General features: G+C 42.4%; 1 protein-coding gene across 6 annotated transcripts in view; it reads left to right on the forward strand.

Moving 5' to 3' along the window:
- Nucleotides 1-486: 486 nt before the first annotated feature.
- GOLM2 (golgi membrane protein 2) overlaps nt 487-23,693 on the forward strand; it is a 126,503-nt gene continuing 103,296 nt past the window's right edge. For 2 of the 6 annotated variants that reach the window (XM_012442279.2, XM_012442280.2), the window contains exon 1: nt 487-1,121. In XM_012442279.2, coding sequence (XP_012297702.1) covers nt 795-1,121 — 327 coding nt within the window. In that variant the 5' untranslated portion in view covers nt 487-794. The remainder of the gene's footprint in view (nt 1,122-23,693) is intronic. The other 4 variants (XM_064365999.1, XM_064366002.1, XM_064366000.1 and 1 more) reach the window with 3 other exon arrangements.

Raw genomic sequence — 23,693 nt, forward strand, 5'->3', positions numbered from 1 at the left:
CTCCATAATGTTTAGGACATCGCTATTTTACGGCCTTTTTGTTTTCTTTTCTTTCCACATTATTAGCACAAAAGAGAAATTCCCCTTCTACAGAAGCAAGTACAAGACTTTTCTAGTCGCCCCTTTCTGGCTGCAGCTCACCTATTTTTTCTATTCCGCGGTCGGAGCCCCAAACGTCCTCAGACAAATATTTTCGCGAGGGCCAGTGTGGGACAGGAACTCCCTAGATCTTGACTCAAGGGAATCTAGTAGGTAATAACAGAAAGGATTCGGACCCATAAACCAGAGACATCAAAGACCGCCAAATTTAACAACACCCTTTGCGACGGAGAAAACTATCGCGAGAAAGGACTGCAAGGAGATGAGAGGAAGCAACGTTCTCGCGAGAAGATGGCCTCGGCGGAAACTCGGAAATGGCCCACTAGGCGACTCGGCCCCAGCCAGTGGGTGGGGCCAGAGTAAATCCGCCCCCTTCCGGCTTTTTTCCCCGCCTCCCAACCGTGAGGTGCTGCGTTGGGGTCGCGGGCAGCTGGGTTCTCCCGGTTCCCTTGGGCAGGTTCAGAGTCGGGTTCAAAGCCTCCGGAACGCATTTTGGTCTGATTTGAGGAGGGGGGCGGGGAGGGACCTGCGGCTTGCGGCCCCGCCCCCTTCTCCGGCTCGCCGCGGACAGATAAGCCCGCCTCCACCCTCGGCCGGCCTGGGACCGTGTCCCCCGGGCATCTCCAGCAGAGGCCTGAGCTTCTGCCTGCAGGTGTCTGCGGCAAGCCCCCTAGGGTACACCCCGATTTGGCCCCATGGTGGGTTTCGGGGCCAACCGGCGGGCTGGCCGCCTCCCCTCTCTGGTGCTGGTGGTGCTGCTGGTGGTAATCGTTGTCCTCGCCTTCAACTACTGGAGCATCTCCTCCCGCCACGTCCTGCTTCAGGAGGAGGTGGCCGAGCTGCAGGGCCAGGTCCAGCGCACCGAAGTGGCCCGCGGGCGGCTGGAGAAGCGCAATTCTGACCTCTTGCTGTTGGTGGACACGCACAAGAAACAGATCGACCAGAAGGAGGCCGACTACGGCCGCCTCAGCAGCCGGCTGCAGGCCAGAGAGGGCCTGGGGAAGAGATGCGAGGATGACAAGGTAAGGACGACCCCGTTCTATTTCAACCCCCATCGTTTCTTTTCTCTACGAGGTCTGGGGCGGGGGTTTAATCCGGTAGCGGTTGCCCTATCCCTTACAGTACTGCAGTCCTGAAGGCTCCTTTCACCCCCAACAACTCTGTTTCTGTCAGACTTTTCCTGGTTTATCAGTGCCATGTTCTCCGGTCCCTGCCAGACAAAACTGACTTTAAATTCTGGTTCTCTAGAGTGGCCTGTGTGCGGATGCCGCCTGTTCTCTAAGCTCAGCTGCTGAGCTGGCAGTAGTAATCGTCTGGCCTATGTGGCTGCCTTACCTTCAAAGACACACAGATCTGGAGACTGCCAGATTTGGTGTGGGTATTGTTGTCTCATTCTTATTCCGTACACATTGATCAATATTTATTTCGTTATTTAAAGAACGAAGCCGCCTCTGACTCCTCTACCTATGGTAGTCACCATATATTTTTTAAGCTGTGTGACTTTTTAAATCTCTATAGGGCGATATATTGAATAACTAAATAATCAGCTATTACTGCTTTTTTGTGATCAAAATGTTTTGATAGATGGACCCTCGAGCTATATGTGAGCCGCACTTGTGTCTGGGACATAGTTGATCCATAATTATCTACTCAATTTGAATTGTTAATGAAATTAGCCAAAAGATTAGAATCTAAAAATAAGTTTTTTTTGTTTGTTTGTTTGTTTGAGACGAAGTCTCACTCTTTCGCCCAGGCTGGAGTGCAGTGGCGCAATCTCAGCTCACCACGACCTCCGCCTCCCGGGTTCAAACGATTCTCCTGCCTCAGCCTCCGGAGTAGCTGGGACCACAGGCCCCTGCCACCACGCCCGGCTAATTTTTTGTATTTTTAGTAGAGGCGGTTTTTCATGGTGTTACCAGGATGGTGTCCATCTCCTGACCTCGTGATCCGCCCGCCTCGGCCTCCCGAAGTGCTGGAACTACAGGCGTGAGCCACCGCACCCAGCCAAAAATAAGTTTTAAGCAATAGAATGCCCTGTCAGTGTCTTCATTGAAAGAAAATAGAATGAAATTTTGTATGACTAAGTAGCTATTAGGGTTGGTGTTTTATGCAGACGGAAAACTATACAAAGTTTTAAATAGTAAAAAATTTAAAATTGAACTGTAACCATACTTGCTACTGAATAGTCTTTATTTTCATTATCTCATTGGTAACTATAGTAATAGTTTATGACTTATGCAACTTCTGTAGGTATAATAGAGTTATGAATATTTCAGGGCAGGATAGTAGATGCCTTTCTTTCTATACACTTCTTTGGTAATCTTCACATTTCTGTGTGTAAATGCCGGTTATAATTACAAGTTTTACTTTGTGTATTAAAATCACTTAAGGGTGAGTCATTATAAATTAAACTGTCCACGAGCTTCTAACTTTCCTGTTGACAGCCTCTACCTTGCTTTCTTATTTCATGAAGATTAAGGCTCTCAGCTAAGTGCTTCCCTATAACCCCCTCCTCTTCACCGTAACATAGACATGCTCTGACAGGGGCAGGGAATCAGTAAATTTATGTATGTGCTACATACCGAGCTCTAAAGACTGAAAAACTTGGGCAGAGTAGGTAGAAATCCCTGAAAATTTGGAGTATTAAAGTAAGGTCTTCCTACTTGGAATGGTTAAGCATTACAATTCACATTCTTCTGTCTGGTCTCAAAGGAAGGTCTCTTCTAGTAATTAATAACTGTTGATTACATTTTTTCATCCACTGGACTTTTTTTTTTTTTTTTTTTGAGACAGGATCTCACTGTGTTGCCCAAGCTGGAGTGCAGTAGCTATTCACAGGCATGATGCACTACAGCATTGAACTTCTGAGCTCAAGTGATCTTCCTGCTTCAGCCTCTTGAGTAGCTGAACTGCAGGTCTGCACCACCTTGCCCAGCTCTACTGAACTGTCAGTCTCTTTCAGTTTGTTTTACTTTTTACCTTCAACAGGATGTGGATGTCCCCTGTTCTAAGTAAAGAACAAAAGACTTATATACATTGCTGTCTCCCAAGCAACCCATTTGTTTTTTCACTTTCATTGGTAAAGTCAAATCATCGATAGTCTACAAATGTTCCATCTACTTGTTTTTTCATACTCATCCTAATCTTAAAATGTCTACCATCTTTCTTTCCTCCCTTTTTCTGAAACTATTCTCTTAAAGGTCACAAATAGCAGTCTTCCTAGTCAAAACCAAAGAACATTTTAATTCTTACTCTATTTGATCTCTCAGTAGTTTGAGCCTGTTGATTGTCTCTAGCTATTTGGAAACTATTTCCTTTCTTGCTTCTGTGATATTGGACTCTTCAGTCCTATCTTCTTCACTATATTCCTTGCTGGTTTTATTTTTTCTTTCCAGCCACCTAATAAGGGATTTTGTTCTTGAGCCTTTGCTCTCCCTTGAGAGCAGTATTCCTCAAAGTGGTGTTAAACAGAATTCTCTTCTTATAATATTTCATAGGTGGTAAGGAGAAAAAAAAGAAAACCTGTTTTGGAGGGAAATGTTAGTGTATCCTCCTCTTGGAATTTATGATGCCTGCTAGAATATAAAAGCTCTAAGAAAATCATTAGTAAAGAAGCCTATTCAGTTTTGTTTAATTCAGTCTCATTTAGTTTATTTGATCACAGGTTACTATTTTCATGGCCTACCTGTTATGGTACAGAATCAAATAGCAAAGCACACTAGTTTGGGAAATGTTGCCGTAGGTATCTTTTTTTTTTTTTTTTTTTTTGAGACAGAGTTTCACTCTTGTTGCACAACCTAGAGTGCAATGGTGTGATCTCGACTCACCACAACCTCTGCCTCCCAGGTTCAAGCAATTCTCCTGCCTCAACCTCTTGAATAGCTGGGATTAGGGCATGCGCCACCACACCCGGCTAATTTTGTATTTTTAGTAGAGATGGGGTTTCCTGAGTAGCTGGGATTAGTGCACACACCACCATGCCCAGCTAATTTTGTATTTTTAGTAGAAATGGGGTTTCTCCATGTTGGTCAGGCTGGTCTTGAACTCCTGACCTCAGGTGATTCGCCTGCCTTGGCCTCCCAAAGTGCTGGGATTACAGGTGCGAGTCACCATGCCGGACCTGCCCTGGGTGTCTTAACTACTAATAAGTGTTTGGTTAATATTCTATGCAGCTGACTCACAAGTTTGCTTCTCTTACTTGAATGTCAGTTCTGTATATTTTTTAAAAATTTTTCTTTTTTTAGTTTTGTAGAAATAGGGTGTTGCTATGTTGTCCAGTCTCACTCTTGGCTTCAAGTGATCCTCCTGCCTTGGGCTCACAAAGTGCTGGGATTCCAGGTGTGTGCCATAACACCTGGTGTGCCACTTCTTCCATATTTTGAGAGCTGGCTATAATAACTTTGTTGGGCTGCTTGTGAATGTCTGTTCTTGGGGTTAAAGAGGACTCTGTGCTGCTTAGTAGAAAGGGTTGTCCTGGTTTCTGTCTTTTAAACTAAAGAGTTTTTCGGTTTTTTTGTTTGTTTTGAGACAGAGACTTGCTCTGTCACCCAGGCTGGAGAGCAGTGGTGCGATCACAGCTTACTACAGCCTTGAACTCCTGGGCTCAAGCAGTCCTCTCACCTCGGCCTCCCAAGTAGCTGGGACTATAGGTGCATGCCACCATGCTGGTCTAATTTTTTATTTTTTGGTAGAGATGAGGGTCTCATTATGCTGCCCAGGCTGGTGTCCGATTTCTGGCCTCAAGTGATCCTCCTGCCTTGGCCTTCTAAAGTGCTGGAATTGCAGGTGTGAGCCACCATACCTGGCCACATAACGGTTTTAGATCTGGAAAATTATTGCAAAGATAGTACGGGGAGTTTCTATGTACCCAATACCCAGTCTTCTCTGTTATTAACATCTTACATAAATATGATGCATTTGTCACAATTAATGAACCAGTGTTCATATCTTACTGTGAAAGTCCATGCTTTATTCAGATTTCTTTAGTTTTCTCCTGCTGTCCTTTTTTAATTCCAATGTCTCATCCAGGGTACTATGTTATATTTAGACATTTATGTCTCCTTAAGCTTCTTTTCAGACTTTCCTTGTTTTTCAGAGCTTTTCTTGTTTTTGATGATCTTGACAGTTTTAAGGATTACTGATTAGGTGTTTTGTAGAATGTCCCTCAATTGGGAATTGTCTGAGTCTTTTCTCAGGATTAGACTGGGATTATGGGTTTTGGGAGAAAGACCACAGAAGTAAACTACCAGTTTCAACACATCATATCATGGGTGCATTTTACAAAATGATTTATCACTATTGATGTTAACCTCGATCACCTGGCATGAGATAGTGCTTGTCAGCCTTCTCCACTAAAAAGTACTCTTAAAAAAAAACAAACTCTTTCCATATTGTACACTTTAGAAGAAAATAATTATGTTCACCCTCATTTAATGAATGCGTAGTTATGCTCTTCCTCCTTAAGGGCAGAATATCAACATAAACTATATGGAATTCTTCTGCACAGGGGATTTGTCTCTTCTCCCTCATTTATTAGCTGAATCATTTACTTACTATGGACTCGTGGATATTTATTTTATACTTCGGCTTATAATCCAATGTGTTTATTTTTTTGTTGCTCAAATTGTTCCAGCTCTGGCCGTTGGAGACTCCTTCAGTTAACTCCTTTATCCCCTCTTTACTTTATTTATTTATTTTTTTGAGATGGAGTTTCACTTTGTCACCCAGAGTGGAGTGCAGTGGTGTGATCTTGACTCACTGCAACTTCCGCCTCTGCAGTTGAGGCTGTTCTTCTGCCTCAGCATCCTGAGTAGCTGGGACTACAGGTGCGCGCCAACATGCCCAGCTAATTTTTGTATTTTTAGTAGTGATGGGGTTTCACCATGTTGGCCAGGATGGTCTCGATCTCTTGACTTCATGATCCACCCACCTCGGCCTCCCGAAGTGCTGGAATTACAGGTGTGAGCCACCACGCCCAGCTCCTTCTTTACTTTTATAGTGCCAGAAAGTACAGAGAATTTCCACATACCCTATGCCCAGTTTTAGTGTGACATACTTCTTTCTTCCTTTTTGTACTTTAAGGTGCTCTAAGGTCATCTTACATATTTCCTACTCCAGTCCTAGAGTCAGCCATTTCTCCAAGGAGCCCTGGTTCCTTTTATTGGAGAATGGCATTAGAAACCAAGGGCTGTGGCTGGGCACAGTGGTTTACACCTGTAATCCCAACACTTTGGGAGGCTGAGGCAGGCAGATCACTTGAGGTCAGGAATTCAAGACCAGCCTGACTAACATGGTGAAACCCCATCTCTACTTAAAAATACGAAAAATTAAAAAAAAAAATACGAAAATTAGGCCAGGCACCATGACTTATGCCTGTAATCCCAGCACTTTGGGACATCAAGGTGGGCAGATCACGAGGTCAGGAGTTTGAGACCAGCCTGGCCAGCATAGTGATACCCTGTCTCTACTAAAAATACAAACATTAGCTGGATGTGGTGGCACATGCCTGTAGTCCCAGCTATTCGGGAGGCTGAGGCAGGAGAATCACTTGAACCTGGGAGGCAGAGGTTACAGTGAGCCGAAATTGCACCATTATACTCCAGTCTGGATGACAGTGAGACTTTGTCTCAAAAAAAAAAAAATTAGCTTGGTGTCGTGGTGGGTGCCTGTAATCCTAGCTACTTGGGAGGCTGAGGCAAGAGAATCGCTTGAACCTGGGAGGCAGAGGTTGCAGTGAGCCAAGATCACGCCGCTGCATTCCAGCCTGGGAAACAGAGTAAAACTCTTTCTTAAAAAAATAAAAATAAAAAATAAATCAGGTCTGCATGGCAGATATGCTCATTGCTACTATAAGGTTATCTTTGGAAATCTGGGAATCCTTGCTCCAGAGGAATCAGAAAAGTGATATTTAATTTCTTCCACATTATTATGCCATTCTGTCACTTCCAATCAGTTACCTGGGCTAACTAAACATAGAAATTCTTTTTTTTTTCCTTTTGAGATGGAGCCCCACTTTGTTACCCAGGCTGGAGTGCAGTGGCATGGTCTCAGCTCACTGCCCATCTACCTACTGGGCTCAAGCGATTCTTCTGCCTCATCCTCCTGAGTAGCTGGGACTACAGGCTCAGCCACCATGGCCAGCTAATTTTTTATTTTTTAGTAGAGATGGTGTTTCACTATGTTGACCAGGCTGGTCTTGAAACTCTGACCTCAAGTGATCTGCCCACCTCGGCCTCCCAAAGTGCTGGGATTACAGGATTGACCCACCACATTCGGCTTTGAACATAGAAGTTCTTTAAAGGAGCTTGAAGCTGCTCCTGTCTTGTCCAAAGAAGTAAGAAACAGCCAGGCACGGTGGCTGATGCCTGTAATCCTAGCACTTTGGGAGGCTGAGGCAGGCAGATCACCTGAGGTCAGGAATTTGAGACCAGCCTGACCAACATGGAGAAATACTATGTCTACTAAAAATACAAAATTATCTGTGTGTGGTGGCGCATGCCTGTAATCCCAGCTACTTGGGAGACTGAGGCAGGAGAGTTGCTTGAACCCGGGAAGCAGAGGTTGTGGTAAGCTGAGATCACGCCATTGCACTCCAGCCTGGGCAACAAGAGTGAAACTCCATCTTAAAAAAAAAAAAAAGTAAGAAACAAGCCCTGCTTTTCTGAGATTCCCTCAAAGTTTTCTTATTTTTTACCTTCCCTCTAAAGGATTTCAGCCTGGAGGAATATATTTGTTTGCTAGGGCTGCCATAACAAAGTACCACAGACTAGGTGGCTTAAGCAGCAGAAATTTATTTTCTCACATTTCTGAAGGTTAGAAGTCTAAGACCAAGGTGCCGACAGAGTTGTTTTACTCTGAGGCTTCTCTTCTTGGCTTGCAGATGGCAACCTTCTTGCTGCTTTATTGTGACATGATAGTTCGTTGTATGCACATATCCCTGAGGTCTTTTCCTCTTCTTATAAGGATACGAGTTATATTGGATTAGACTCATTGTAACTTAAGCACTCTAAAGACCTTGTCTCCAAATACGGTTACATTCTGAGGTCCTGGAGGTTGGGGCTTCAATATGTGAATCTGGGGGAAACACAGTTCATCCTAGAACAAGGGAGATCCATCAGACAGACAGACAGACACACACACACACACACACAACCTTTTATTTCCTCTTTCTATGAGAAAATCCTTATTTCTTTTTCCTCAATATAGGGCATTTCTGTTAACTTGGATTATTAGTCTCTCTCTCTTTTTCTTTTGAAGACATGGGATCTCACTATATTGCCCAGGCTAGAATGCAGTAGCTATTCATAGGTGTGATCATATCACATCACACCACAGCCAGGAATTCCTGGGCTCAAGCAAAGGTCCTCCTGTATAAGCCTTCGGAGTAGCTGAAACTACAGGTGTGCACCACTGTGCTTGGCTCCTAAACTTGGTTTCTTGCAACCTATAGCTTATACTGAAGCTCTGTGGCCCAGGTGGGCCAAGTCAAGCTCTTGATAAATTGAAGGAGCTGTTAGAATGTAGAAGAAAAGTTCTCAAAATTGTCATTTTGTTATAAACACACACACACATAAGCCAGTTTTGAGGTTTGAAGCTGAATAGTAAATGACTTTTTTTCCCTTTAACAACAGTAATTCTCCCTGATGTAGTAAGTGAGTAATACAGCCACTCTGAAAATAAGGTATGAAGAAATTTAGGCTGGCTTCACAAGAGAACTGACTAAAAGAAGTGGAGACCAAGGAAAGGGGACTAGTTAGGAATCTACTAAGTTCTCTATTCTTCAGTCAGAATGGTGTTTTTTTAAATTTAATCAAGTAACTCCTCAGCATGTTGAAGCACTCAATATGATATACTGAAGGAATCAAATACAAAACCCAAATGTCTAACCTCAGTCTTAAATAATGGTTGCATGGGCATCATTTATAGGAACCAAGAAGATACAAAAGGGATGTCTTTTGGAGGAGTTACCAGTTTTGTCTGATTTATTTAATTAAATGCATATGCCTTTAGTTGAATGGGGAAAAGGTCATGTGTCAGAAAGGAGGGTGAGAAGTGTATTATACAAAAATTTTTTTGGGGGGAATATTTTGGAATATAGTAGTAACCTCTCTTATTCTTGAGAGGTTTGAGTAAAATACTATTCTTAAAATAGTAGTGCCTACTACCTGAGTGTTGGGTTAGCTATTGTTATTCTACAGCCATTTCCTTATTTCTGTCCTGTCTTTTTTCCAGGATGGGGCTCTGTCTGTGTTCCTGCCCAAGATCGGGTCCCAGCCGTAGTCTACCTGCCTCACCCTTGGCTCCTGAACATCTGACTTTTTTTTGTTGTTTTCAATTTCCTGGTTCATTTCCAGTTAGGCTTAGTTGACTCCTCCCATAGGTGTCTCAGCTGACCCCGTAGAGCTTGCCTGTTCCTCTGTAATTTGAGTTACCATCCTTCTACAGTTTTAATATGCTGCACATGATAATTCCTGCTTTTGCCTCTGCCTCACCAGCCATAATCTGGCCTTTAACTGTAATTGCTGCCTCAAATTATTCATAAATCAATCAAAACTGGTAACTCCTTCAAATGATACCCCTTTCGTATCTTCTTGGTCCCTATAAATGATGCCCATGCAACCATTATTTAAGACTGAGGTTAGAAATTTGGGTATTGTCTTTGATTCCTTCAGTATATCATATTGAGTGCTTCGACATGCTGAGAAGTTACTTGATCAAATTTAAAAAACATCATTCTGACTGCAGAATAGAGAACTTAGTAGATCCCTAACCAGTCTGCTTTCCTTGGTCTCCATTTCTTTTAGTCAGTTCTCCTGTGAAGCCAGCCTGAATTTCCTCAAACCTTATTTTCAGAGTGGCTGTATTATCAGGTTAGAATTCTGCTGTCTCATCTTTAAGGTCTTCCATAGAATGGCTCCAGCTCCCTTTGTCTCCAACTATCTCCTGACCCAAATTGTTTTTCATTTCAGGCTGGTTGTTTACTTTTGCCTGCCCACCTGCCTTTCTGTATCATGTTAATTCCCGTTTCTATGCCTTTGTTCCTGCTGTTTCACTCTTAGCTTCTTGCCTCTTTTCTGTGTATTTATTCTACCAATCTTTCTTTTTTTTTTGAGACAGTCTTGCTCTTTTGCCCAGGCTGGAGTGTAGTGACGTGATCTTGGCTCACTGCAACCTCTGCCTCCCATGTTCAAGAGATTCTCCTGCCTCAGGCACCTGACCTCGTAATCCACCCACCTTGACCTCCCAAAGTACTGGGATTACAGGCATGAGCCACCATGCCCGACCTATACTACCAGTCCGTTATCCAGCTTCTGATCTATGTCTACTATGAAGCCCTCTGTGACTTCTGACCTAGAACATGCTTTTTCCTCTTTTTTTTTTTGAGATGGAGTTTCGCTCTTGTTGCCCAGGCCGGAGTGCAATGGCGCCATCTTGCCTCACTGCTACATCCACCTCCTGGGTGTAAGTGATTCTCCAGCCTGAGCCTCCCAAGTAGCTATCACCATGCCTGGTCAATTTTTTTTTTTTTTTTAGTAGAGGCAGGGGTTCACTACATTGGCCAGGCTGGTCTTGAACTCCTGACCTCAGGTGATCCACCCACCTATGCTGCCCAAAGTGCTGGGATTACAGGTATGAGGCACTGTGCCTGGCCATGCTTTTCCTTCTTTATACACAATTTACACTTATTGTTTGAGCTTCAGTAACTTATTTTGTTCATTTTTCACTAATAGTTTATTGTGTATGAACTTTGTTTTCTCAACAAAATTTTAAGTTCCTTGAGGAAGGACTATGTTTTAAATTTTTTGCTGTGGGAAAAATAGTTCTTAGTGATGACACAAAATGTGGGGGGTTGATTTGTATCCCCTAAAAGGATATGTTGAAATCTAAATCACCAAATATGTTGAAGTCTGAATGTTATCTTATTTTGGGAATAGGATCTTTGCAGATGTAATCAAGTTAAAACGAGGTCATACTGGATTAGGGTGGGCCTTATTGCAGTATAACTGGTGTCCTTATAAGAAAAGAAGACAGAATTAGAGAGGAGAACACCAAGTGCATGAATACACAGAGACGCGTAGACACATTGGGAAGACAGCATGGCAGATGAAGGCAGAGACTGGTGTTATGTTTCCACAAACCAAGGAATGCCCAGGGCTACCAGAAGCCAGAAGCCTCCCCCTAGAGGCTCCAGTGGGAACAAGGCTTTGCCGACACCTTGATTTTGGACTGCTTTATGCTATTCGGTTTGTGGTACTTTGTTATGTTGGCCCTAGGAAACAAATATATGTAATGCATACTTAAAAGTTACTTTGATTTTTTGACTACAGAACTTTTTTTTTTTTGAGATAGAGTTTTACTCTGTCACCCAGGTTGGAGTGCCGTGGTGCAATCTCAGCTCACTGCAACCTCCACCTCCCGAATTTAAGTGATTCTCCTGCTTCTGCCGTCCAAGTAGCTGGGATTACAGGTGTGCACCACCACACCCGGCTAAATTTTGCATTTTTGGTAGAGACAGGGTTTCACCATGTTGGTCAGGCTGGTCTCGAACTCCTGACCTCAGGTGATTCGCCTGCCTCGGCCTCCCAAATTGACTAGATGACTTCTCTTATATAATATATACTATGTGGCAATATGGTTTGCTGGAAAGAATAAGGGCTTTTGGAGTCAAACAGACTTGAGTTTGTAATTCTGCCATCATATTTCCTCTCCTTAAGCCTGTTTCTTCACCCATAAAATAAGGAGGATTCATGAAATAAAATATTTAGAGGTCTGTCCCATACAGAGCTTGACATTTAATAATTAGTTCCTTTCTTTCATGGGTGCATTGGTATAGTTAATCTTGAAGAAATTTGGGGCTAGGTGTGGTGGCTCATGTCTATAATCCCAGCACTTTAGGTAGCTAAGGCAGGAGGATCACTTGAGGCCAGGAGGTTGAGGCTAGCCTGGGCAACATAGCAAGACCCTGTCTCTAAAGGTGGAAAAAAAAGCTGGTCATGGTGGCACATGCCCACAGTCTTAGCTACTCAGGAGGATCACTTGAGCCCAGGAGTTTGAGGCTGCAGTGAGCTATGATTGTGCCACTGCACCCTAGCCTGGGGAACAGAGGAAGACCCTGTCTCAAAAAAGAAAGAAAAGGAGAAGATAAGGAAAGAAGGAGAGAGGGTGAGAGAGAAAGAAAGAAAGAAATAGGAAAGGAAGGAAGGAGAGAAGGAACGAGGGGGTGAAAGAGAAAGAGGGAAAGGGAAGAAAGAAAATAAAAGAGAAGAAAGAAGGAAGAGAGGGAGGAAGGAAGAAATTTAGTCTTGTATTATTCTATTGAAACCCAAGTATATTAATTCAGTTGACAAAAATTTATTAAATATATTGAGCACATACTGTTCTGTACACTAAAATGATCTTTAAAACATATTCTCCCTTTTCTTTATCTCTCTTTCTTATTTTTGTATTTCTCTGTTTTTTCTTGCTCTCCTGATAAAGCACTGAGTAATCTCAGGGAGTTCTATGGAGAACATAAAACAAGCCTCTTTTTGAAAAATGATGACTAGGATTTAGTTGTACAGAAAAAACGTAAAAGGACATTCAAGGAGCTCCCTTTCACTTACTCCGTAGAGGAAAAATAACCAGTTCTTATCGTGTGGCATGTAGCATCTGTCTCCTGAAGTGATAGGTAGTACCTTTTGACTTATGACTTCATTAAGCAAGAGGAACTAGTCCTAATCTTTTCTGGTTGAAGACCTGAAAATTCCCCGTGTTGGCCTCTTCCTCAAAAGAGTAACTCTCTTTTGTAATTCTGCCATCGTATTTCCTTGAATTCAAAGTCCAGGCTTTTCTCTAGGGACAGGCTGGACATGCAATAATTTCAGTTTCTCACAGTGCTTCAAGGCTCTCACTCCTAATTAAATTTATCTAACTTTCTTACACTCTTTCTGGCCAGGTAGTTTCTCTTTTGAACAATGTTGTGGCAGAGGTTTTGCTCAGGTGCTTTCAACGTCTGATTCTTTCTCTTTTCCAAACTGCATTTTTCCCCTGAGGATGACTTCAAAACTTATATCCCGGAAGCTTTTTCTATTTAATATAAAATGATTTGCTTTCCTTTTGCACTTTCAATTCTTTATATCCAATTTAAATTCAACTTAGGGCAAAATTTTTTTCTCATTTGATGATTAACAAAGGCCTCTCATAGCTCACTGCAGCCTCAGACTCCTGGCCTCAAGTGATCCTCCTGCCTTAGCCCCTCAAAGTGCTGGGATTACAGGTGTGAGCCACCATGCCTGGCCCCATTTTCACTCTTAAACTTGACTCTCCATGACATTTTATACTGATGATCTCTCCTTTCTCTCCTTTTTGAAACTTCTTCCCTTTAACTTTAATAACACCCATTTATCCTGGTTATCCTATCCTTTTCTCACTCAATGTTTATATATGTATGCTTCCATCTTTAACCCCATTTTCATTTCTTAATTGAACAAATACGTTCAAATTTCTATTTTGGATCAGTTGCTATGCTACATGCATATCACATCATGAATGAGTGAATAAGACAGACATGGTATAGGAACTTACACTTGAGCAGGGGCTATGAGGGGAAGACCTAACCTATTTTGAAGGTTTAGGGATGACATTCTTGAAAGAATTTTAGTTGAATCCTAAAAAAAGATCAGGCTTTTAATGAGGCAAAGATTGAATGAGAGGTTTGGGATAAGAAACTCAGGTGAGATGAAAAGAGGGTTCCAAATGTAGGATGTTGCATATTTTAAAGCACAGGGTATCAGGCAGGTGTGGTGCCGCATGCCTATAATCCTAGTTACTTGGGAGGTTGAGGCAGGGAGAATTACTTAAATCTAGGAGGCAGAGGTTGCAGTGAACCGAGATCATGCCAGTGTACTCCATCCTGGGCTACAGAAAGAGACCCTGTCTTAAAAAAAGAAAAAACAACACAGGATAGCGGGATAGAGGAAAGCCTGGTGAGTTTGAGGATCTAAAAGTTCAGTTCATTATGTGCAGCTGGACACAGTGGTTCACACCTGTAATCCCAGCACTTTGGGAGGCCAATGCAGCAGATCACTTGAGGTCAGAAGTTCGAGACCAGCCTGGCCAACATGGTGAAACCCTATCTTTACTAAAAATACAAAAATTAGCTAGGTGTGGTGGTGCGTGCCTATAATCTCAGCTACTTGGGAGGCTGAAGCGGGAGAATCCCTTGAATCTGGGAGGTAGAAGTTGCAGTGAGCCAAGATTGTGGTGCCATTGCACTCCAGCTTGGGCAACAGAGTGAGACCCAATCTCAAAAAAAAAAAAAAAAGTTCATTATGTGGAATGAGGGAGCTGGAATGAGTGTAATAATATTTGATGTTGTGCTGCAAGACTGGATTCAGATTATGAAATGATTTGTGAATCATGTTAAGGGCAATTAGAAGCCATTGATTGCCTCTCTTTTTTACATTAAAAAAATTTTTTTTTTTCACCAAGATGGAGTCTTGACTCTGTTGCCCAAGCTGGAGTGTAGTGGCACGATCTCGGCTCACTGCAATCTCCACCTAATGGGTTCAAGCAGTTCTCCTGCCTTAGCCTCCAAAGTAGCTGGGACTACATTTGTACACCACCACGTCCAGCTAATTTTTGTATTTTTCATAAAGTCAGGGTTTTGCCATGTTGACAAGGCTGGTCTCAAACTCCTGGCTTCAAGTGATCCTCCTGCCTTGGCCTCCCAAAGTGCTGGGATTATAGGCTTGAGCTACCATGCCTGGTTGTTCTCATTTTTTCTTGTCTTCCAATGATATATTGTGAATTTATTTATTTATTTCCTTTTTTTTTTTTTTTGAGATGGGGTCTCACTCTGTTGCCCAGGCTGGAGTGCAGTGGCACCATCTCAGCTCACTGCAGCCTCCGCCTCCCAGGCTCAATTGAGTCTCCTGCCTTGGCCTCCCAAGTAGCTGGGACTGCAGGTGCACACTACCACGCTCAGTTAATTTTTGTATTTGTTTGTAGAGATGGGGTTTCATCATGTTGCACAGGGTGGTCTTGAACTCCTGGACTTAAGTGATCTGCCTGCCTGGGCCTCCTAAAGTGTTGGGATTATAAGTGTGAGCCACCATACCCAGCCTGTGAATTTCTTGACTATAAAAATATAGTCTAAATCTAGTGTAAATCTAACACTTAATATTTCATACTGTTTCCTCTGTCTGGACTCAGTAAATATTTGATGATTGATTCAGCAGTTTGTACTGGTTCTTTAACCAATGGGTGCATAAATATGTGCTAGGGCTACCACAGATATTATCCACATACCTGATTGCACTGCCTTTTCTGGACGACATGACTAAAATATTCAGATGTAAAACTACCGCTTGTCAACTCATCTTTCTAGTATACGTAGAATATATCTTTTATTTGAAACATGCTGTAGTAGATCTAGAATAATATTTTATTCATTTAGAAACTCAAAAATATTTGGGTATGTCTTCATAGCAATGTGTAAGAAAAAAGTTTTCTTTTGAGATTTTATTTTTATTCAATTTATTGAATAAAAATATTTGTGTGATTCAATTTAGTGTTTAAGTGAAAAGAACAAAACCTTGGGATTAGCTTCACGGGGGTATAATGAAAAAGTCTGAGTTATAAGCATAACTTGAATTTTTGCTTGTTTTTTTGGTGATAGGGTCTCATTCTGTCAAGCTAAAGTGCAATGGCATGATCAAGGCTCACTGCAGCCTTGACCTTCTGGGCTCAAGCAGTCCTCCTGCCTCAACACCTGGAGTAGCTAGGACTACAAGCTTGTGCCGTCACACCTGGCTAATTTTTTTTTTTTTTTTTTTTGAGATGAAATTTTGCTCTTGTTGCCCAGGCTGGAGTGCAATGGCTTAATCTCAGCTCACCCTAACTTCCACCTTCCAGGTTCAAGCGATTCTTTGCCACAGCCTCCCGAGTAGCTGGGATCTTAGGCATGTGCCACCACGCCTGGCTAATTTTGTATTTTTAGTAGAGATGGGGTTTCTCTCACACCTATAATCCCAGCACATTGGGAAGCCGAGGCTTGTAGATCACAAGGTCAAGAGATCAAGGCCATCCTGGCCAACATGGTGAACCCCCATCTCTACTAAATTTACACAAAATTAGCTGGGTGTGGTGGTATGTGCCTGTAGTCCCAGCTACTGGGGAGGCTTAGGCAGGAGAATCACTTGAAACCTGGAGGTGGAGGTTGCAGTGAGCTGAGATTGCACTACCGCCCTGCAGCCTGGTGACAGAGTGAAACTCCGTCTCAAAAAAAAAGGAGACAGGGTTTCTCCATGTTGGTCTGGTCTGGTTGGTCTTAAACTCCCAACCTCAGGTGGTCCGCCCACCTTGACCTCCCAAAGTGCTGGGATTACAGATGTGAGCCACCTCACCCAGCCTTAATTTTTTGAGATAGAGTCTTGCTCTTGTCGCGCAGGCTGGAGTGCAGTGGCATGATCTCTGCTCACTGCAGCCTCCGCCTCCCAGGTTCAAACAATTCTCCTGCCTCAGCCTACTGAGTAGCTGGGATTACAGGCACCTGCCACCATGCCCGGCTAATTTTTGTACTTTTAGTAGAGATAGGGTTTCACCATGTTGGTCCAGCTGGTCTTAAACTCCTGACCTCAGGTCATCTGCCCTGCTCAGCCTCCCAAAGTGCTGGGATTACAGATGTGAGCCACCGAGCCCAGCCAATTTTTTTTTTTTTTTTTTTGAGGCAGAATCTTGCTCTGTCACCCATGCTGGAGTTCAGTGGTATGATCTCAGCTCAATGCAACTTCCACCTCCCAGGTTCAGGCAATTCTCATGCCTTAGACTCCTGAGTAGCTGAGATTACAGACATGCACCACCACACCTGGCTAATTTTTGTATTTTAGTAGAGATGGTGTTTCACCAATTTGGCCAGGTTGGTCTTGAATTCCTGACCTTAAGTGATCCGCCTGCCTCAGCCTCCCAAAGTGCTGAGATTACAGGTGTGAGCCACTGCACCTGGCCACAACTGGCCTATTTTTAAATTTTTTGTAGAGATGTGGTCTTGCTATGTTCCCCAGGCTGGTCTTGAACTCCTGGCCTCAAGTAATCCTCATGCCTCAACCTCCCAAAGTCCTGGGATTACAGGCATAAACCACCATGCCTGGCCTATTCAAACTTTATCATGAGATTGCAGCAATTCAGTCACATCTTCAGGCTCCACTTTTTTTTTTTTTTTTTTTTTGAGACAGTGTATCTCGGCTCACTGCAACCTCTCCCTTCTGTGTTCAAGAGATTCTTCTGGCGCAGTCTGTGCTCACTGCAACCTCTCCCTTCTGTATTCAAGCGATTCTTCTGCCTCAGCCTCCTGAGTAGCTGGTACTACAGGTGTTCAACACCATGCCCAGCTAATTTTTGTATTTTTATTAGAGATGGGGTTTCACCATGTTGACGAGGATGGTCTCAATCACTTGACCTCATGATCTGCCTGCCTTGGCCTCCCAAAGTGCTGGGATTACAGGCATGAGCCACCACACCTGGCCCTCTTTTTTTTTTTTTGAGTCAGAACTCTTGTTGCCCAGGCTGGAGTGCAATGGCATGATCTCAGCTTACTGCAACCTTTGCCTCCCAGGTTCAAGTGATTCTCCTGCCTCAGCCTACTGAGTAGCTGGGATTAGAGATGCCTGCCACCATGCCCAGCAATTTTTGTATTTTTAGTAAAGACGGGGTTTCACCATGTTGGCTAGGCTGGTCTCCAACTCCTGACCTCAAGTGATCTGCCCGCCTCAGCCTTCCAAAGTGCTGGGATTACAGGCATGAGCCACCACTCCGGGCCCTCCAGGCTCCACTTCTAATGCTAGTTCTCTTTCTCCCTCTCTTACTCTGTCACTTAGGCTGAATGCAGTGGCGCAATTACAGCTCACTGCAGCCCCGACCTCCTGGACTCAAGCAATTCTCCCATCTCAGCCTCCAGAGTAGGTGGGCCACAGTCCTAAGCCATCATTCCTGGCTAATTTTTAAAAAATGTTTTGTGGACACAGGGTCTTGCTATGTTGCCCAGGCTGGGGTTTTTTTTTTGAGACGAAGTCTTGCTTTGTTGCCAGGCTGGAGTGCAGTGGCGCAATCTCGGTTCACTGCAACCTCTGCCTCCTGAGTTCAAGCGGTTCTTCCACCTCAGCCTCCCGAGTAGCTGGGACTACAGGCGCGTGCCATCACACCCAGCTAATTTTTGTATTTTTAGTAGAGACTGGGTTTCATCATGGCGAGGATGGTCTCGATCTCTTGACCTCGTGATCCGCCCACCTCAGCCTCCCAAAGTGCTGGGATTACAGGCGTGAGCCACCGCGCCTGGCCCCCAGGCTGGTTTTAAATGCCCAGACTCAAGTGATCCTCCTGCCTTGGCCTCCTAAAGTACTAGGATTACAGGGATGAGGCACCATGCCTAGCCTAATTTTAGATCTCTTGCTATTTGTACCACGTCTTCAGTTACTTCCCCCACTGAAGTCTTGAACCCCTCAAAATTATTCATGAGAGTTGGAATCAACTTATTTCAAATTCATGTTCCTGTTGATGTTTTAGCCTCCTTCTATGAATTACAAATATTCTTTTTTTTTTTTTTTTGAGACACAGTCTCTGTAACCCACACTGGAGTATAGTGGCACAATCATGGCTCACTGCAGCCTCGACTTCCCTGGACTCAGATGAACTTCCTACCTCATCAGCTTCCCGAGTAGCTGGGACTACAGGCACATGCCACCATACCCGGCTAATTTTGTATTTTTTGTAAAGATGGGATTTTACCATGTTATCCAGGCTGGTCTCAAAATCCTAGGCCCAAGCAATTCCCCTGCCTTGGCCTCCCAAAGTGCTAGAAGTAATGGCCACTCTGCCCAGCCACAATTATTTTTTTTTTTTTCTGAGACAGGGTCTTGATGTGTTATCTAGGCTGGAGTGCAGTGGTGCTATCTCAGCTCACTGCAATATCTGCTCCCTGAGCTCAAGTGATCCTCCCACCTCAGCCTCCAAGTAGCTGGGACCACAGGCACAGACCACTACGCCTGGCCAATTTTTCTGTTTTTAGTAAAGACAGGGTCTCACCATGTTGCCCAGACTGTTCTCGAACTCTTGAGCTCAAGCGTCTGCCCACCTCCATCTCCCAAAGTTCTGGGATTACAGGCATGAACCACTGCACCCAGCCTCTACAAATGGAATCTAGAATGGTGAATCCTTTCCAGAAGACTTTCAATTTATTTTGCCCAGATCCATCAGAGGAATTACATCATGGCAGGTGTAGCCTTATAAAAGGCCTTTCTTAAATAATAAGACTTGAAAGTAGAAATTACTCCTTGCTCCATGGGCTGCTGTTAGCAGACATGAAAACATTAATCTCCTTGTAAATCTTCATCAGAGATCTTGGGTGACCAGGGACATTGTCAGTGAGCAGTAGTATTTTGAAAGGATTCTTTTTTTTTTAAGTAGTATGTCTCAACAATGAACTGAAAATATTCAGTAAACCATGCTGTAAACAGATGTGTTGTCACCCACACTTTGTTGTTCCATTTATAGAGCACAGGTAAAATAGATTTTGCACAATTCTTAAAGGCTAGGATTTTAGAAATGGTAAATGAGCATTGGCTTCAACCTAAAGTCACCAGCTGTCCCTAATAAGAGAATCAGCCTGTACTTTGAAGCTTTAAAACCAGACATTGACTTCTCTGCAGCTATGAAAGTCCTACATGGCATCTTCCAATTGAAGGCTGTTTCACTTACATGGAAAATCTGTTGTTTAGTATAGCCACCTTCAGTGATCTTAGTAGATTTTCTGGATAACTTGCTGCAGCTTTTTCATCAGCACTTGCCACTCTTGCCACTTCGCCTTGCACCTTTATGGAGATGGTTTTTTTTTAAACTTCATGAACCAACCTCTGCTGGTTTTAGACTTTTCTTGTGCAGATTCCTTACCTTTCACCCTTCATAGAACTGAAGAGACTTAGAGCCTTGCTCTTGATTAGGCTTTGGTTTAAAGGAATATTATGGCTGGTTTGACCTATCTGGACCATGGAAACTTTCTCCATATCAGCAACAGTAAGGCTGTTTTGCTTTCTTGTTATTCATGTGTTCACTAGAGTAACACTTTGAATTTCCTTCAAGAATTTTTCCTTTCCATTTACAACTTGGCTGTTTGGCACAAGAGGCTTAGCTTTTGGCCTGTCTCTGCTCTTGACGTGCCCTCCTCACTAAGCTTAATTCTTAGCTTTTGATTTAAAGTGAGAGACCTACAACTCTTCCTTTTACTTAAATACTTAGAGGTTATTGTAGCATTGTTTTGTCTCAGGAAATAAGGAAGCCTGAGGAGAGGGAGAGAGATAGGGAAATGGCTGTTCCGTGGTAATTCCTATTACCCTTTCTCTAACCCTTGGCAACCTCTATTCTACTTTCTGTTTCTATAAATTTGTTTATGCTAGATATACAATATTTATTAATTAAACTTACTGTCCTCTATGAGTACAGTTTGTGGTGCCCCAATTAAAATAATATTGGGCCGGGTGCGGTGGCTCACGCCTGTAATCCCAGCACTTTGGGAGGCCGAGGCGGGTGGATCACAAGGTTAAGAGATCGAGACCATCCTGGTCAACATGGTGAAACCCTGTCTCTACTAAAAATACAAAAAATTAGCTGAGCATGGTGGCGCGTGCCTGTAATCCCAGCTACTCAGGAGGCTGAGGCAGGAGAATTGCCTGAACCTAGGAGGCGGAGGTTGTGGTGAGCCGAGATCGCGCCATTGCACTCCAACCTGCGTAACAACAGCGAAACTCCGTCTCAAAAAATATATATATATATTGAAGGTCACAGTTCACAGACCATGACGGATGTAATAATGAAAATTTTCCAATATTTTGAGAATTACCAAAATGTAACATAGGGACATGAAGTGAGCACATGTCATTGGAAAAATTGTGCCAATAGATTTGCTCAATGCAGGGTTGTAAGAAATGCATAAAGCGAGGTACAATAAGACAAGGCCTGCCTGTATCCAAGTTATATTGCATATCATCAGGGACTTGTCTCATAAACTGGAAACTAACATGATATTCTCAACAGGCAGAATGAAATAAAACCCTTTATTGATACAGCGCTTTATGATTTTTCAAAGCTTATATGCGTAAGTCATTTATTTGGGAAAGTTGAATACCATGTGGTACATGGTAGGGATTGAAAGATAGTAAGATTCCCCTTCTTTGAATAAGTGAGGGAGGCACACATAGAAAAATAATCCATAATGCATGATTAAATGCTATAGTACAGCTACTTACAAAGTTGAGAATACAGAGGAATGATTGATTAACTTTCTCAGAAAGTCAAGAAAGGAATAATTCACTGAAAAGGTAATCTTTAGTAATTTAATAAAATGTAAAAGGGGTAAGGACAGGAGGAACATAAATGAAGCCAGGAAAGCTGACAAATATGTTGTGCCTTCACACAAGGTTAAGCAGTAGAATAGGAGAGTGTAATGTAAGGTAATAGGGTATTGAGAAATAGGGGAGGTTTTATCTGAGTTAAAGCTATTTGGGGCCAGAATGATGATGATTATTGTTATTACTTTTTTATTGTAAATTATCTATAACAAAATTTACTATTTTTACCATTTTTAAGGGTAAAATTTAGTGGCATTAAGTATATTCACAATGTTGTGTAACCGTGATTGCTACCATCTATTTCTAGAACTTTTTCACTATCCCAAACAAAAACTCTACCCATTAAGCAGTAATTCCCATTGTCCTTCCTTCCAGCCTGGGGTAACCTCTATTCTACTTTCTGTTTCTATGAATTTGTCTATTCTAGATACCTCATATACGTGGATTATACAATATTCGTCCTTTTTTCCCGGCTTAGCTCACGTAGCATAATGTTTTCAAGATTTGTTTATGTTATAGTATGTATCAGAATTTCATTCCTCTTTATGGCGGAATACTATTTTATTGTATATATATACCATGTTTTGTTTATTCATTCATCTGTTGATGAACACTTGAGTTGTTTCTATTTTTTGGTTATATTGAGTAATGCCTCTATAAATGGTGGTGTACAAGTATCTGTTTGAGTTCCTGGTTTCACTTCTTTTATGTTTAGGAGTGAAAATGCTGGGCCATCTTCTATATTTACTCTTTTTTTGGAGACAGGATCTCTCTCTGTCACCCATGCTGGGTGCAGTGGCATGATTGTGGCTCACTGCAGCTTCGACCTTCTGGGCTCAAACAGTTCTCCTACCTTAGCCTCTTGAGCAGCTGGGACTACAGTGCGTGCACCAAAAGCACAGACAACAAAACTAAAAATTGGCAAATGGGATTACATCAAATTGAAAAGTTCCTGTACAGCAAAAGAAAACTATCAACAGAGTCAAAAGATACCTGCAGAGTAGAAGATATTTGGAAATCATGTGTCTGATAAGGGGTTAATATCCAAAATATATAAGGAACTTATACAACATAATAGCAATAAACAACCTGTTTTAAAAATGGGCAAAGGACTGGAATAGACATTTCTTGAAAGAAGACATACAAAGCCAACAGGTATAGTCATATGGAAAAATGCTCAACATTATTAATCATCAGGGAAATGCAAATCAAAACCACAGTGGGATATTATCTCATACCTGCTAGAATGATTATTGTCAGAAAGATGAAAGATAACAAATGTTGGTGAAGATGTGGAGAAAGGGGAACCCTTGTACATTGTTGGTGGGAATGTAAATAGCCACTATGGAAAACAGTATGTAGGTTTCTCAAAAATTAAAAATAGAACTATTTTATGATCTAGCAATCCCATTTCTGGGCATATATTTAAAGGAAGGCTACCAGGGACTAAAGGAAGGGGAAAATGGGGAGATGTTGGTCAAGGGGTATAAAGTTTCAGTTATGCAAATGAATAAGTTCTAGAAATAATGTACATAAGCATATCAAATCATCAAATTGTATACCTTAAATATATACAATCTTTAATTGTCAAATATCCCTCAGTAAAAAAGCAATTGAGAATAAAGTAAATAAAATAAAAAATTCTATGAGATTCTTAATTTATTGCTTTGGCTAAAAAAGCTACATTTTGGAGATTTTTTTTTTTCTTTTGTGTTTTTTTTTTTTCTTTTTGAGACAAAGTCTCTCACTCTGTCACCCAGGCTGGAGTGCAGTGGCACGAACTCAGCTCACTGTAACCTCCACCTCCCAGGTTCAAGCGTGCACATCACCACGCCTGGCTAGTTTTTGTATTTTTGGTAGAGACAGGGTTTCACCACGTTGGTCAGGCTGGTTTTGAACTGACCTCGTGATCTGCCTGCCTCGGCCTCCCAAAGTGCTGGGATTACAGGCGTGAGCCACCATGCCTCGCCCTCTTTTGTGTTGTTTTTAAGTCAGTCAAATTTAGCAGTGGAGGATTGTAGAAATAGTAAAGAAGACATTCTACTCCTTTACATAGTAATAGCTAATACTAGCTAATTTTTATTAAGCTCTTACCATGTGCCAGCCGTGTTGTAAACATTTGTTTATCTCTGACATAACCTTTTTGACAATGCTATGAGTCAGGTAATATTCTCATTTCATAGATAAGAAAACTGAAACAGAGAAGGTAAACAATAT

This window comes from Aotus nancymaae, unplaced genomic scaffold (genome assembly GCF_030222135.1).
Source record: "Aotus nancymaae isolate 86718 unplaced genomic scaffold, 86718_ANA_hifiasm-v0.15.2.pri h1tg000062l, whole genome shotgun sequence".
Taxonomy (NCBI): Eukaryota; Metazoa; Chordata; class Mammalia; order Primates; family Aotidae; genus Aotus; species Aotus nancymaae.